Genomic DNA, 17,735 nt, shown 5'->3' with positions numbered 1-17,735 from the left:
ACATATGAAAGTCGTGCTAATCTCATTTTAGGTTAGTTATAGAGTAGGATTACCATGTCTGAATTTTGAAAGTCAATGTATACTCAACGATAATGCCACATGTGGGAGCTCATAACTTAAATCGTTATGTGGTATATTTGGATAGCTATATGTAGCCATACCATAGATCCTTGGAGATATCCATTGCAAAGACTCTCTCCAAGATTTAGACAAAGATTTTCCATACTCTCTAAAGGAGATTAGAGATTATATTGGTTAATTAGTGACCATGAATAGGAGAGATTCTTTTCTCAAGATATGTGGTTTTGGCATTTTTTTAATTTGAGCCACACTATATGGTTTGGCATTATAATTCTCACGATTGACTCTTTTTCTTAGGTCTTATAACATATTTTTACTTGATTTTTTTTTTAATTATTTGTTTCTAATAGTCTCTTACATGGCAATTCTTTTATTGTGCATCAGTGGAATTTGTCCTAAGGGCCTCCTAACAAAATTTCCTTTTTGTAAATAAAGGCTCTTAACCAAAAGTTTCAAGGGCAAAATGGACAAAACAAGACTTTGCAAGCACTTAGAAAGAAATGCTCTAGGTTAGAAAGAAACGCTCTAACATTAGCTACTATAATATCTTAATCAACCACCATCAAAAGTTGTTGAGGTGAGTCATTATGCTTCTCAAAGTAATAATAGCTATGAAATCTATGCTAAGAAATTGGTACTGGATTATGCAATCTAATGATTAGCTAATGATGATGGAGATTGAAAAACCACCATACATCTTGATGCCACACAAAAGCCTCTCTGTCTCTGTCTCTGTCTCTCTCTCTCTCTCTCTCTCTCTCTCTCTTACTTTGTAGCCTACTCTCATCCTTAATTTACGTAGCTTGACTATGCACAAGTTGAGAGTTATCTTGTATAAGATTGTTATCCTGGGAGAGACTAGGATGATCCAATGAGGAGATTGGATGGTCTGATTAACCCCATAGATTTGTTGGCTTGGGGATGGATGAGGGTGGAGGTGGTGCACTATTGCTTCAAAGCATGCATTTCATTAGCTTATCAAAAATAGATTGTTAGACAATCCCTATGAGCTCATCTTCTACCTTATGACTAATTACATGTTTATGATGAACTATCAAGATTGACCCATGGAAATTATAGATAAACTGTATACATTGTTTTTAATAATAAATCATGCATTTGTCATGGACACTAATTTAAAATTTGGAGCTTCAATGTCCATTCAACACCTGAGCTTCATGTTTAATATGTAAACTCTCTACATTGAGACGCGTTTGAGTGTCCTCTACAACCTTTTACTTCACACATAATTCACAACGCAGAGTATACGAGTTTGTGGAAGAGCTAAAATAAAATCCAAGTCTTCTTGTAAAATAGTGCCAGCATTATGAGAGAGAAATATTAGAAACTTACAATAACACTAATTCCTGCCATTAAATTCGAGTCCCCGGCAATAAATGCAACCATCCACAAACTTTCAAGCCTCCCTCAAAGAAAGAAAAAAGTGCCAGTATATGGGTGCGTGAGAGCACACCCTCTCAAACTTTCAAGCCTCCCTCAAAGAAAGAAAAAAGCAGCCATCCACAATTTCCAATCCTGGAATTAAGCAAAACGGGAGAGGAGTGTACCGATTCACAGTCGCTGTATTGGAGAACCCACACAATCGTAGATGCTGCTGAGCTTTCTCGACACGACGCTTCCATGACTTTGATCTTTCTCCATCAAGATCTTTTGAAGGCTCTCCACGTTTCCCTGTGCTTGTAATAATCGACGCAAGTCTTGCCTTAACTTTTGAAGCGAGCGATGCACCTTTTCTTTCCCTTGGATTGCTTCCCTGCAGCCAAAACCATAACAAACAGAAGCTCGTTTACACCACTCACGTACACACGACACACACAGGCACATACATGCTACCACTTCCATTAATCATGCCACTTGTACGACTTGCGCCGAATTGTCTCATCGCAGCTTGCATTGTTTCTCCTAGCGTGAAAGTACATGATGGTCGGACTGAATTTGGACATCTACGAGGATGCTAGATTTTGTGGGATCTCTCTCTCCGAAATGCATTGTAACTAAAACACTCTGAAGTTTAAAACGACGTTGATACAACATGCCATACTTTATTGGCTTTCTATGTGGCCTATCTCTTATCCTCCACCATCTTATGGTAGATCTGATTAGCCGACCTCTTCTGAAAATCATCTGGTTTCACAAACACGAGTGCCAAGTAATTTTTCCTTTAGAAACAATGGCTCCCTGCATACCCAGAACTTGCTAATCAATCTCTATTCAAGAAATACATGTAGATTCCTGAGTATTAATATGAAGCCTAGAAGCTAAGCCAAACAAACTCCAAATAGTCATTGCCTGATTCACAATGGTTTGGTCAACCTTAAGAGACATAAAGGAATCATCCCCCAAACATTGACCCAAAAGTTGAGTGCCACCAAGAAGAGTCAAACCAACAATGTCCCCATCATTAGCCAAACTTCCATACAATGAAATTCACTAGGTCATGCACACACATCTCCCCCTTTCAATCACTCCCTGGTGCTAAAGCCCCATACCATGTGGGTGGACTCGCATATAGACTAAATTATTAATATCTCTCTCAATGTATGTGTGTTTTACAAATTGAGGGTTGTGTTTCTTCTGTAAGTATTTAGGTTTAGAAAGCTTTAAATGATTTCAATCAAGTTATAATTTTTAAATTTTTTTAATTTCAAACGAATATAAATAGATAAATTAGATATGAAACAACATGTTATGTATATGGATATTATTGCAACTCCAAGATAATTGCGAAGATAATCACGTAGTGGTTCGCAAATTGCAACAATCATCAAACCTGCATATAATTGACCTCACTTGAAATGAGGAGCGTCGTGGTACAATGAAGACGAATGACCTAGTTTATGTGAGCCTCAATCTTCGCTTGCTAGCTTGTACATCACTTGCAAAGGCTGATTCTTTTATACATTGGGAAAAAGATGACGACGATGATGATGGTGATGGTGATGGTGATGGCGAGGATGTTGTTCAGCAGGATGAGCATTCAGGCACAGTGGATCCATCTTCCATGAATCAGAGCGCTTAAGCCTTAGTAGCTAGCCTTTTGGAACTTTAGAGTATTGACTTGGAAATTGGGGTTCTTGTAACTTGGATCTTTAGACTTTAAAGTTTAATGCATATTTTGTGTCTTTGCAATGCACACTTGTTGGACTTATGCAACATTGTTGATTACAATGTTGAATTAGTGACCAATCCAAACAGACAAGGACTCGGAGAACATCCTTGATGAAGAGGACAAGACAAGACAATCTTATTTGTGTCCCCCATTAAGCACAATATATACTGCAACATCCCGGTCGGTGGTATGAATAAGAGAAGTCATGTGAGGATCAAACCCATGGTAGATATCAATTGCCATAGAAAGGTCAATTAATATGATCAAAAGCCATATCAATATTTCGCTAGATCATAACAACCTCTTGGCTAGAGGCTTTGCCATAATCAATCCCCATCTGAACATTCAAAATATTATGCATGACATTCCATCCCTTAATGAAACCATATTGATGAAACTAGTCTTTAGTGTGCCAGTTTCAAAGGGGAGGAAGCTTTAGGGACCAATTTAATCACCCCTTCTTTTCACAATAAGGGCACACTATCGAAAATGCGAACCTATTAACACATGGCTGCCAATGGTTTTGCCAAAAGAGAGGCATAGGTTGCAAAAAATTCATTGGTAATACCATCCCAACTAGGGCTTTTATCTTTATGAAAATGCAACAAAATTTCCGTAACTTCATCATCCTCATAGCTATCAGCCTCCAAGGTGTCTTGCATATCCCAAGGAACTTGATATTCGACCAAAGTAGAAAAGTTTGCACGGACATGAACAACTTGAGAAAAACATGTCTACCACCACAAACCCAAAAGATTTGAAAAGCAATCCCTACACACATATACAATAGATTGGGGATCCATGACCATGTGACCATCAACATTTTGCAACCTTACCATATTTTCCATTGCAGGGGATACATGTAGGGCTCAGAAAAATTTAGAAGTCTAACAAGAATTGTCTAGAAGACCGTCTTGGAGCTAAGCTTGTTGATAAGACCACAGAAATGAGATTTTGATGTAGCAGAACAAGAAGAGAAGTGGATGCCGAACCTGCTACCGGTCTTTGCCATCACTGGAGTGGAGGATCTTTGCGGATGTTTGAGCAGATCCAACTTTGATACCATGTCAAAAGATGATGTACCAGCAAGATAGTAGGGTTTATGGGGAGGAAAACGGAGTGAACTCCGCAAACATGGAGAAGAGAAGAGATAAAAAAAGAAACTCTGATGAATGGAATGATGAAGTTCTGAATCATGGAGTGAATGTGATACAAGGGAATAAGGGTGCCATAGCACAAGGAAGATGATGAAGACAGCCATGAACCACGAACCACAATGTCCTCTTGAAGGGGTGTGAGGGCAGTGGAGAGGTTGGAGAGAAAACATTGAATAAGTTCAACCAGATTTGTTGACAAGGAGACCAAAAAATCATCATGTGGAGAATCAATCAACAGTATACAAACCAAAGCTAGGATGTCTTGTGTAGTATACAAGCGTTACCTGGTAAGTGAAGCATGGTAAATTCCATATTTGGCTTTACACCATTTGCACATTAAGGACCGGTTTGTCAAACGAGACCGAGCCTTATAGTGGAAAATCACACACAAACCTTTCAAGTAGCTAGCTCATGTATCCCTTGAAGACAGCATAACTTAGAAAAGAAGAGTTAAATCGCAAGGGCAGCCTGCCCAAGAGACCCGTAAAAGCATCCACACACTACTTATCATATCCAGCTACAAAGAAAAATGATTTGATGAGGCATATTGCTACAACACTTGCACTTCCAAAATTTCTGGCAAAAATAAATCCTCATGCATAGCATAGATACACTCTAGTCGAGACCACATGGCCAGATATTGAGCTGAGTGAAATATAAACCCCAAAGTTGATAGGGAAAACCACAACCAAAGATCCTATTTGAGAAGATCCATCTCAAAAGCATTCCAAGTTTGGCTTTCCGCGGTATCCATCAGTGAGTTCTTCGGAGTAGACTGGAAAGGATGAACACACATTAAAATCACCCATAAGCAAACCTGGTCTACCCAGAAACAGAGAATTATGAAGGCAGTTCCACAAGGTCAAAATCAACCACTACAAAGCGTCCATGGATATCATTCTTAATAAGCACTAGCTAGAATTTCTCATTCACTACCATAAAAACACTCAGGTGGATTTCCTTGGTATTGTCATAAAAAAGACTGGAAGCCATGACAATCAAAGATACAATTAGTATCAGCATGAATTTTGTGCTCAACAACACACAACACACAACGCACAACACATCCCAACTTTTCTGATGCAAAATACGCCACGTCATGTTGCTTATTGTGGGAATAAATCCAGTGAACATTTCAAGCAGCAATCCACATATTGGAAACCAGAAAAATCAAGGATGAGGTTGCTCATGCCTCGCTTGAGCTTTCTTGGGCAAAGCCTAAAGAAGCCCACCATCCATAAAATCTGCCAAAATTGGAAAAGCATTCTACCCCAGATGAGTAGACTTTGAAGAGAAAGGGTTAGATCCATTTGTCGGGGCTGAATGAGGGTATCTATAATTCCATGTGGTGATCACCTTACCTTTACGATCAAATGCAAGACATGCTAGCGGGTCCACAATAGTAGTTCCCGGTCTGCTTGGAGGGTAGGGAGGGTGGGAGGGGACATTGTCAAGAAGAGATACATACTTCCTTCGCACATATGTGCACAAGGTCTCTTGAGGTCTGGAGTGCTGATTTGAGCCTCAACCATTTTGCTCTTTTCTAACAAATTTCTGTCCAAGCAGGTGCTAACTCATCATATGAGTGCATGGGTTGTTTAGCCTTATCCATAGCCCTCTACCGAGGAGTTTTACCATCCTTCGGCTCCTCATCTACATGTCTGCATCATACTTGTCAAGTATGAAATATATAGTATGGTAGAATATGATAAAATACAATACTAAATGGTACCTTAAGATTTTGTAAGTTACAATATGATATTAGTACAAAAGGAAACTTGCTTTTTAAAAAGAAGAAGATAGAATACATGTTTAAAGTGAAAATGGCAATGCCGTTACAGAATAAGATGAATATATGAGGTTAAAAGCCAAAATTGGTATATGCTAGGCCCTCGTGATCGCATGTGCAACATGAAATATAGCTAGTATATTCATGGTCCATAGTGAAACCAACCTTCCTCCTTAGATAGGGTGGTAAATAACTTGATGAAACACTAATTACAGCAAGCATAACCAATAATGCACAATTTACCTTAATAATTTTGGACAATAGACATCATGTTGGCCCCAAAACATGCGTCCATGATCTCCTTGGCTGATCCAAAAGCCCCTTGTTGATCCAACAATCAGTAAATAAATTGGGTAATTTGCCCCTTGATTTTGACCCAGGACTTGGTCTAACTAGACCCCAACAATGCTATCACTTGATCAACAATGCTATTGACAGCCCCTGGAAGCTGTCTCCTTGCTGTTCCCTGCTTGCAAAGGCCCCTAGACGGTTGTCTTCTGTAGCAAATTGATGTTCTCTTATCAAAAAGTGGACCAACTACTCCCTCTCTCTCTCTCTCCCCGAAGCTGTAAACTAACCGAATGGCCAAGTCCCAGCCCCAAAAACGTTTTCTCAGTTTGTATGGGCGTTTTTGCCCAAGTGGTAGCCTTTTAAACCTATTTTTCAGCATTACCTAACCATTTAATCAATTTTTACAATGACATAAACTTGAAAATTAATTTCAGCTATTCTAACCTTGCCCAAGATTAAATGTGTCCATCCATAATTAAATTGGCTAGGCCATTTGCAACCTGGAGTGGTTCCCAATCTCTATTGACCCTTAGACTGGCATTAATTAATTAATTAATTAATGCTAGTTCCTAGGGTCACCATTGATATTTGTTGGCCAAACAACAATCCTAGGGTCAAAACTAACACCAAATGACTCCCCAAGCCCAACTGGCATAACTTATCACAACTTTTGACTTTGACACCCACTGCATCCTCGAGGTCCTTGGCCTGTTTCCATGAAATAACTGCCATGTGTATCACGTGCTAAATAGCCTTGCTCATTTGATTAATATATTAATAAAATATTATTAGCAAGATCAGAGCATCTCAAAATTTCATGTCCTCGTGATACATAGTGTATGCAATGATAAAAAGAAGAGAGAGGCCTATAATGAGGCACCGTCATCATCGTCATCGTTATCATCAAAACCATTTGAGCACTCCTCAAGAGAGTTTAAAGATGACTCCTTGGCATCGGATGGTGACACACTCATACTCATCCCCATTAATGAGGTTACCATTATTATCAAATGATGCCTCCCTAGGCAATGATTGTCCCCTCCTTAATGTCAAAAGGTGCCGAATGACCATGCCTCTACTACCACCAACTCAAACTCCTTGCCCATGAGCATATTAATTGCGAGTATCACAAGTGTCTACTGCTATAAGCTCTTTGTAGAGCTCCGCAAAGATCATATTCTCCTCCACGTTAACCTCTTAATGTACACCCAAAAGAGTATCACCCCTCAACTTGAATATATCAACATTCACCTACACAATGCACATACGATTGTAAATACTAAATTGTAAAGTAAAAGTTCAAAACAACAAATTAAAACTTGACTTTCATTTTGAATTTATAAATCACGATTTAAATTATAGTTAAGACTTTACCTACTTTGGACTATCTATGCTCATAATGGCCCTCATCATGCGTAAGTTAGTGCGGCAATAGACTTGCTATTCTAACTGTCATATACTAAGACCATTGCGAACCTTTTTATGAATGAAAGAATACGTACTCGTGTTTCTCTCACATATATCCAAAGAGTAATCCTAAATAAGGACTCTCAGGGCTAAGGGCTGAAGAGTCTCCACTGTGTATCCAAAATTTTGCCACCAAAGAGAGGCTTCACAAGTGACTCTCTCTCGCAACAAGTAGGAGAAGTAAATGCCACATGCTCTCTCTAATCCATGAAGCATCCTAGCTCCTCTAGCATTGCATTGTGTCATCCATGGGGATCGCATGAGTCAAATGTATAAGTTGGTCCGAATAGAGCTCTCTATCATCCATGAACACCGACAACTTGTAGGCCGGATGTACCAATGCTACAAAAACATGGAGAGACTTATACATCCATATCCATTTTCTCTTTGTTATATATAGAACATGTATACTCTGTGTCTCTATGGTCATTGTGCAAGCCCCTCCCCTACCAATGCCGCTCTAAAGAAGTAAACGAGAAGGCCCATGGTGGACCCCTTGCAATCAATCATATGCAATATCCTATAAAAGCAAGACACGACAATATTAAGCACAAACTTTTTGCCAAAACTGTTGATTGAGGCACAAATGCTGCATGGCTTTGGGGTCCTATATCTCATGCTCATTGCACTCATGCCATAGAGTAGACACCACTGTCAAACTGCACCTCATAAAGGTGCTCTAGCAACAACCACAAGAAAACCGAGTTGAAAAAGGTTTCTTCAACTCAAGTCAAGATACATTGTAAGCATCTTTATCTTTACAGTGAAGAAGATGACAATTGATGTAGCTTTGTGGACCACCCTCTTCACCCACTTGAGCTCCCTCATATCCTCCATGAGCAAGTCCAAAAAATGACTTGCACATGAAGTCCACATAATCATAGGAAACTCAGCCTCAAGTAAATGGCCCATGTGCCGACAATTGGATGCATTGTCGGTGACAACTTTCCCCACATTTGAGGGGCTTACCTATAATCACAAATTACAATGCTTAGAGAGAGAAAGAGAGAGTTGAAGCTTGAGCCTTGAAAGATTCGAGAATCAACTTTAAAGAGAATGAAAGGCTTGCGGAGGAGAGAGAGAGATAGAGAGAGAAAGAGGGCTAAGGATTCATGAATCGTGATCATTAAAGTATAATACAAAACTAAAAATTATGAAGAAAAAAAAGTTAAAAAGACAATGACAAATGTATACCTCAATGATAACTTACTGAATTTGGTGGTAGATAAATGTGCATGTTGTTTTTCTCCCCCTCTTACCAGTATCTACAGCTTGCAAAAAGTAATTGTCAAGTGGACACGAAATGAGTATGTTGATGATGCCCCATTTCTTGTGATCACTCCATCCATTAGTGAGAATGGTCCTCAATCTTGTCAAAAGTGCATGAAAGATTTTGATAAACATAATCCCCTAGCAAAGTATTCGCAAATTTAGCCAAGTGTTCCAATCCAATGCTTGGGATTCGTCAAAAGTGGAAGTTGCTTGTGCATAAGAGCGGACGGGAGTATGCACCAAAGTAGGGGCCTCCATTCAGCCCATAGCTTCTTGGAAAGCATACTTGGGATGCTTGCTAGTTAGTTGGTTATCAGAACAGGGAACCATCTTGTCTGTACAAGGAACCATTTCCTCTTCGTCATCAACCACAGAGTTTGGGCCAAGGGTTGCCACCATTTGATCAATGAATGTAGTATCAAGCCCACCATTTTCATCATAGTCAGCCCACCTGAAGACTAGAGCTTCTCTTTTTGTCTCACTTTTTGTTGGTCGTCTGACTACATGTAGCACAAGACAATATGCATCCACACCCAGAGAGGAGCACATGTAGCACACAAGGTAGGACTTAAGGCAGGAGCAAGTCTAGAGCAGGTGTTTAGGGTGGCTCAAAGCAAGGCCCGTACGGTGATTTGCTGTTGTACAGCTCAGCAGCCAGAGATTGTGACTCACGCGAGGATATGCAACATTTCTGATCGGCCATGATAGAGAGAGTGCCACTAGGTACACTTTTAAGAGCCTCACAAATGGAGATAGCTATTTGACACATTAGTCATACCAACCATGATGTATGGTGTACCTATTTGGACCCTTGGCTTGGGCCATGGCTACATACCTATGGACATAGATAAAGAGATCACAAATCATTGTGTTCTCATGGATAATCCGCAACAAACCATTTGTACCACATGAGATTATTAGAGCTCAGTTCGTTGCACCCCCGATGATGATGGAGGCCCTTTTTCAGACCATCAGCTTCATACACAAAGTACGTGACATGCATCCGGATAGACTACTTGGGAGGGCCTTCGAGGCCTCTAGGCAACTAGTTCAGGCAAGACAGGAGACTTAATGGTACAGACAGGTCAGGTAGTGGCTCACAAGCTATGCTCACTATAGGCAACCATACTGAGACAAGCACAAGAGGAAGTGGTTGAAAACTCCAAATGGATTGAAGTGGTAAAGAAGACACTAATAAAGAAATAAGATTTTGGAAATGCAGCACTTCAAGAGGAGAAGAGAAGGAAAATTAAAGCCTTGCACAGCTAGGTGGTTGGGTGGAAAGAGGGAGATAGCCCCCTAGAAAATGCCAAGAGCATATGCAGAAAAACGGGAGTGGAGGACCCCTCCATTGTGGAAAATGCATGGCACATAGGGAAGGATCTAGACAAGGCCTGGCCCCTTATCATCAAATTTGCTGATCTGCAGTCACAACGAGCCTTCCTCTCCAAAATGAAGGCTCTCAAAGGAGAAAAGAGTATACCTTGAGGATGATCTTACACCCACCCAAGTAGTCCACTGCACGCAGTGCATGCCGCTGATTATGGAGGCCCACAAAGTGGCAATATACAAAGATGGACACATCATTATCATAGACCAGCACCAATGACACGACATGGCCTATGGGACACATCTGAATTTCACAGTGTGGAACTATAATGGAGCCATGAGGATAGATGGAGGGCTATTTCAGGAGACCTTCATTGACAAGGACATCGTCTTGTATACAGAGACACACCAGAGTCCGGGCACGTAGTTACTAGAGGTTAGAAGCTATAGATGGGAGACAACATGCTTCCCTAGAGCTCGATCATGAGGGGGGACAAGAGGGTGCAGAGGAGTAGCTGTGTTATCTAGGAAGGAGCTATAGCATATGGTACAGGTCATGCACAGAGATGAGGAGGCTCGCTTCATGTGGATCCAGATACATATAGATCGCCCTTGTGATATATACATGGCAGTGTGCTATTTTTCTCTAGAAAATTCTCCATATGCACCGCAAGGGGGAGAGTCCCCATATCTACCATTATGCATTATTTAAGCATTAGAGATGTCCTGCTACCTAGGGACTTCAATGCTCACACCACACAGACGTTTCGTTCTTCGAGAGTGAGGACTAGATGTACAAAGAGAGAGCACCAAAGGAGATGGGGCTCAGTCGAACATTACAAGACAGCTTACGGCACAGATTATGGTGACCATCTCTTAGATTTCGGAGACACACATGGATTAACCATCCTTAATGGCTTGGATCCGATGATCTCACATGCTTTCCACATAAGCATGCATCTAGACGTACATCCAGAGGACCTACACAGAGAATAGGAGTGAATACAGTGAACTATCGCCTAGGGCCCTTGTCCCTCATCCTCGACATGCAGTCCTTTAGCGTATCCCCTTGTCCACTAGTAATGGAAGCTGTCCACACCTATCTACAGTTCATCACCTACTACAGATATGATGTGATCCCTCTAGTGAGCAGCCACCCGAGATCCCCAAGATACCACTTCACCAAATTCACAGCAGGTGCTTACTCGAATAATCTCTATTGGAGCTTGCAGGAGATGGATCCCCACATAGCCCTGAAAAATTTTACAGCATAGCTTGTTGGAGCACTTCATGCCTTAGCTGCCATGTATTTTCCCCACACACGTGCCCATTCAACCCCTCCAAGCAAGAATGTTGCACATAATAGCTGATATGACAAGGAGTGAAAGGAAACACATCTTCATCTCTAGCAAACCAAAGCACAAGGGACCTACACACGTAGTCAGGCATGCTCGATCTTTTGCCACCTAGTGTGGCAGAAGAAGAGGGCATTGCTATCTAGATTGGAGTTGGAGGTCCCAATAGAGATGAGATGGGGGCTAATAGCACTATACGTGTCTGTTACAAGATGGGTATGAGCACCAAGAGAGCTTTTGGAGGAGATCACCAACACCATTGGAGTGAAATATGGATGCCCACTCTCACCTACCCTATTCGTCCTTTATATTGATGAGATATCAGACTATATTGATGGACTTAGAGAGGAGAGAGTTGGCCTGGGGAAGCATTGATACCCATATTATTGTATGCCGATGACATAATCCTCATCTTTAGCACACTAGAGGAATTGCAGCACCACCTAGATGCACTATAGGCCTTCTATCAGGGCAGGGATCTCAGAGTGAACCTTGGGAAAACCAAGGTTATGGTTCCTCCTAGTGGATTTGGCGATGAATACCCCCATTTCACATACAGAGAGGAGATAATGGGGGTGGTCCAAATATATGTTTAATTGGGGATTACATTTTCAAGGCCTAGATTTACTTTGAGGAGACCAACACATGGTAGATTGACACAAGGCTATGTAGCTCTAGGGTCAACGGAGAGCCATTGTGTATGCATATAGTTTTAGGAGCCTTGGACGAAGCTCTAGATCTTTGACAATCTGGTCATAGGAGCACTTCTGTATGGGCCCCCCATATGGGGATAAAGCCTCTGTCACACAACAGCCACACAGGATCAACCACTACCCAAGGGGGAGGAGACATATGGGGGATGGGAGCAGATGGAGAGACCCCTAGTACTGATGATTTCAAGGATGATTCGGAGTAAGCCCTTGCTACCACATGAGATTATTAGAGCAAAGATGGGAGCACCACCCATAGTGGCAGAGGCCCTCTTCCAAACAATGACTTTCTTGCATAGACTCTAGACCTTGCTAATAGGCTCATACTAGAATTGCCTAGAGAGCTAGCATTATAGGGGAATAATGAGTACTAGTATGTTCAAAGAGAGGCATAATTATGGCTACATGGATTATGCATGGACCACCTCCCACCACTACAATATAGCTTGGATTCCCTTCACTTGGAGCTTAGCCGAGAGGAGTTGAGCCGCATCATCGGGATGGACATTATTCAACTACATAGCCAAAACATGAGTGACACCTAGTAAGGATCTTGGGACGAAGATGGCTTTCTACAACAAGCATCTTCGGCACATCCCGTGATAGCTTTGTTCTCCGCCCGAGACACATGGATGCACACCTGTCTCATGGTGTATGATATACCATCGGACAGCTCCATATATCCTCACACCACCTTCGGATCAAGACAAGTAGATATGACACAAACTCACTTCCCGCGAAGGATAGGATTTTCCAACTTTGTCAACTCGAGCCAGAGATAGAGGAGCACTACTAAAGCAAATGCCCAATATACTATGAGATCAAAGGGCATTTCCATTGCCTGTTCAGAGAGGGATTTCTTGAATCAAAGATGTCTCACGCTCTTCTTACTAGACCTATGCCGCCATCAAAAGCATCCAATAAAACACAGGAGCAGAGACACTAAACCAAACACTAGTGCATAGTCATGAAGTTCTATAGAACATCAACTTCTTCCTACACCATGGAACCCCCATCACACCGGTCGGTGGCCCCACCATGGGGGATCACACTAGACAGAGACACAAAGAGAGCAAAGCCTATCACCCATGCCCAGCTAGCCCACACCCCCATAGGAGACACCATTTGCAGATACAGAGGATACTACATTGCCACATCGAGGGACCCTACCTCGCCGCTTCAGCTTCTCTATGCTACACAGACCCATGAGAGATATCTTGGGATAAGAGTACCTCTTGAGCAATTTCACATTGTATCTAGCTTTTGACATCATTTTGTACTCATGAGCTATGTATTGCTTACTATTTACTTTTCATTTAGTTAGTCATAGCATTAGATGATAGCTATTTTGGGACTTGGGGAATTCCTTGACTTTTCAATTGTAACATTTTGGATGGGGGCAAGAAGCCATGGAGGGGGGGGGTGTATCACCATCTGGGGCTGCCTGCCTGCATCACGAAAAATAGGTCCGGGCCACCCCAAGTGTGCATGAAATAACAATGGAGCTCCTGACGAGCCTTGCACCTAGTCCCATCGGCTGTGGAGGGAGTCGATGATGGAGGTCCAAAGCTTTGCTAAGGTCACTTGCATTGAAAGTCTATCCCCGCCAAAAGCCTCCTAACACTGCGCCTTCCAGATATGCCATCTAATAAGACTCCCTATGATTTCCCATACATTAGAGCGGTCTGTTGTGGGCTCTAGTACCTGGCGGATGGGTAGAGCCTCCAAACCGACCACTACGCATGACAGTGCCTCAATAATGAATATTGTGTCGTCCTGCATCCCGGCCTCATACTGAAGGTGATGGCCCTAGTTGATTGCCTACCAGCAAAAAGATCCCCATGAGATATATCCAAGGCTAGGTGCTATACGGCGGATGATGCGGCATGCTCCTCTCCACACGAGCTGTGCCGCCTCACACGAACAAAGGCAGTGCTTTGGGGTTTTGAGAGGCTGCTGTGTGCAGCGCTTACAACCTCCCTCCTTTTGCATCTGGGCTAGGCAACTGCCCACCGCCAAGCCTCCATGTGCCACCAGCCATAAGAAATACGCTACCCTCCTCGGCCTCCAGCTATTCCATAGGCGGCGCCAGAAGGTCCATCGGAAAGCCTTCGTGATGCTGTGCTACGCCCAGTGTCTACTACATGACGGCGCCCAATCCATGTCCTCCTGCGTCAATACGCGTCTGCCAATCCTAGCTGTGTACTCCAACAACCTTGGTGGCTTCTTGGCGACTGCAGTGGCTGGCCATAGCCACTCTCTCGAATCCCACTCCAACTCATCAAGTGGCGTGTCCTCTCGTAGATCCAGAGGCGCCACTCTCTGAGCTCCTCGCAGAAGACATAAGGGTCCAGTTGCCATGTCTTCCCTTGAAGGCCAATCACCTGAATCCTCCTCCATGAAAGGACAGCTATCCCCTCATCTTGCTGCCCTCTCTGAAGGGCCAAACGCCCCCCCTCCTGCATGGTGAAGAAGGTCCCATGTGGAGCATGGCCCACTCTACCTACCATCTGTAGGGGGATATTTATTGGTGAAAACCTAGCGGCCCATATCTCCTTTGCTCTACCGACCCTTGTATCGGGGGCGTAAGCCACTCCTGAGGTATTGCTGCATCTATCTCCCTTCTCCTCAGCTCAACTCCTCTCTGGCAGCCTGATACTTGCTACAGCACCTCCTCGTCCACCATCTTGTACACCTCCCACCATGTTCTCATGGTACGAGCCAACCGGCCTCCCAATCAGCCCACTGGATGTGGGGGTGCTCGCCAATCTGTGCCCCATCCTAATCTCTGATCTAGGGGTTCCAGATCACTGGCTGATAGTCTATCTCCTCTTGGCAACCTGGGGGGCTCTAGATTAGGGCCTTTCGGAAGCTTTGCCACACACGGAGCAAGCTGCATTAGGAAGGGGGATTTGGGGGGGGGGGGGGGGGTGATCTGGCCTGTCATAAAGATCCATCTCAAGGACGGCCTCCACTCACCGCCAAGACTCGGTCTACAATCCTGAAGACCCTCCTATAGTAGGACCTTTTAGGTTTGCCCTCCTAGTATGAGGCTGCGGACAACTAGCTTACCCAGGGGGGCCATACTTTGATACTCTGGGTCTATGATCCCAAGCCCTCCCTCTGACTGATCCCAAGCCCTCCCTCTGACTGATGTATGATGGTCGCCCATGCCACCTTGGCCCTGGAATCCTTGGAGCCGTCTCATCTGGACCAAAGGAAGTTCCGCACAAGGTGGCGAAGCTGCACTACGCAGGATGAGGAGAAGCACCAACACGAGGCGATGTACCAAGCCGTTGCTAGGAGGACCTGGTTAATCACTAGGGCTCGGCCTGCTAGGGAGAGGCAAGAAGTACTATAGTAGGTCAGCTTCCTTCGAATAGAGTCAAGGACTGGAAGAAATTGCTGGGTGGGAGTAATGTGGAGTTCCACTTAGAACCCTAGGAAATGGACGGTCCGCCCTCTGCACACCCATCTAAATCCCAGGTGGACGCCCCACTCCGTGCTAGAGTCCAGGTGTGTAAGGAATCCAACCGACTTTCGCCAGTTAATTTTTGCTCTTGCTATAGTACAGAACACCTCAAGAGCCAGTCTCACTCTCTCCAGCATCAACTCATCATCCTCTATGTAGAGTGCTGTATCATCTGCATACTCTGAGTCTAAAAACTCCATCTTCTCTCTCACTGGAAGTCACAGGCCACGTAGCCCGCTCACCCATGACCTAAGGAAGTGAGACCGCCTTTGCAAAGAGTAAGAACAGGTATGGGGCCAGGGGGCAGCCCTGCCCGCAGACCGATCTCTCCAGTCGAAACTCCTCCCCTCGCCTACCACCTATAAGAACCCTGCTGGTAGCCGATTTGTAAAGTGCGGAGACCCCGCGGATCCATGCCTGGGGGAAGCCCAACCTCATCATGGTAACCTCTAGGAAATCCCAGTCTACCCTGTCATAGGCTTTCCCGAAGTCCAGGAGTAGTACGGCCAGTTCTTGTCCACTGTGCTGAGCCCACTTTGTCGCCTCAAAGAAGGTGAATACATTGTCTAGGAGGATACTCCTATCCTGGACAAAGCCTGTCTGTGTGTCATGAATGATGTTTGGAAGCACCGAGCGGAGTCACCTACCAATCATCTTTGCTAGTGCCTTATAGATCATTGACAATAAGGTGATCGGTCTCCATTGGGAAAGCTCAAACTGGTCTCCCCCTTTGGGGAGAAGACTGATGAGGCCTGTCGAAAGACTCCTTGGCATTTTTCTTGAAGTGAAAATCTCCTGGAAGGCCATCAGTAAGGGGTCCTTCACCACCTCCCAGTAGGTAGTGAAGAAGGCCTTAGAAAGGCCATCCTCTCACGGGCATTTCTACCTGTCCTGTGTATGGAAAGCCTCCTCTAGTTCCTTCTCTGTGAAGGGGGCTAGGAGGGAGCATCCCATCTCCTCTGTGATGAGGGATGGGATGTGATCCCAGACCTGCTGTCTACATCACTGTCCTCTAGCTAAGGCTGTCTCTTGCTGGAAGGCATTTGTAGTAGTCGGTGGCAATCTCCATCACCTCGTTTGGGCTAGAATGAGTCCTCCCATACTGATCCCGAAGGCTGCGTATCTGGTCTCCTGAGGTGCGGGGCTAGTGCACTTGGAAAAACTCCTGGCACATCGTGTCCCCCTTTCGCGCCCAGAAAGTTGCTGAGGTGCGGAATGAGAACTCCGAGCGCTTGTCCTCTAGGCCGGCGATGGCTGCTCGCACGTGCACCTCCTATGCGTGGAGGGTGAGATCCCCTGGTGTCTCCTGTAATAATCTCTGCATGGCTGCAAGGTTCCGCTAGAGTGCTCTCTCCTCCTCCCAGCATTGTTGCTTGACCTGTAGGGCTACCTCTTGGCAGATACTGCTCGACTCAGCTAGGACCTCTGCAACCTTCTCTACGATCCGGTTCCTCCTACCCCACTCCCTGGTCCAAATCTGCTCTATCTGTCTCTTCACCTCCTCCCTCCTATAGATCGAGTCAGGGATCTGACAGGATCATGTGTCTAAGGCAAATGCTGGGGGATCAAGTGTCAGGAGAACTGGGCAATGACAACATGGTTCCCACCAACCTGGCCTCCACGAGAGCATCCCCACTCTCCCACATAGAATCTGTCCAACTGCTCCAGTAGGACTCCACCTA

At 44.0% G+C, this 17,735-nt stretch overlaps 1 protein-coding gene across 1 annotated transcript in view; it reads right to left on the bottom strand.

The window, feature by feature from the left end:
- The window catches only part of LOC148041857 (uncharacterized), a 184,734-nt gene that overhangs the window by 9,916 nt on the left and 157,083 nt on the right, over window positions 1-17,735 (bottom strand). Inside the window, exon 15 of the mRNA XM_087688807.1 lies at window positions 1,650-1,855. Coding sequence (XP_087544933.1) covers window positions 1,654-1,855 — 202 coding nt within the window. The 3' untranslated portion in view covers window positions 1,650-1,653. The remainder of the gene's footprint in view (window positions 1-1,649; window positions 1,856-17,735) is intronic.

Source organism: Lygodium microphyllum, chromosome 1 (genome assembly GCF_053477565.2).
Source record: "Lygodium microphyllum isolate KBCC chromosome 1, Lygodium_microphyllum_v1.1.10, whole genome shotgun sequence".
Classification (NCBI taxonomy): Eukaryota; Viridiplantae; Streptophyta; class Polypodiopsida; order Schizaeales; family Lygodiaceae; genus Lygodium; species Lygodium microphyllum.
This window is presented reverse-complemented; position numbering and strand designations above follow the sequence as displayed.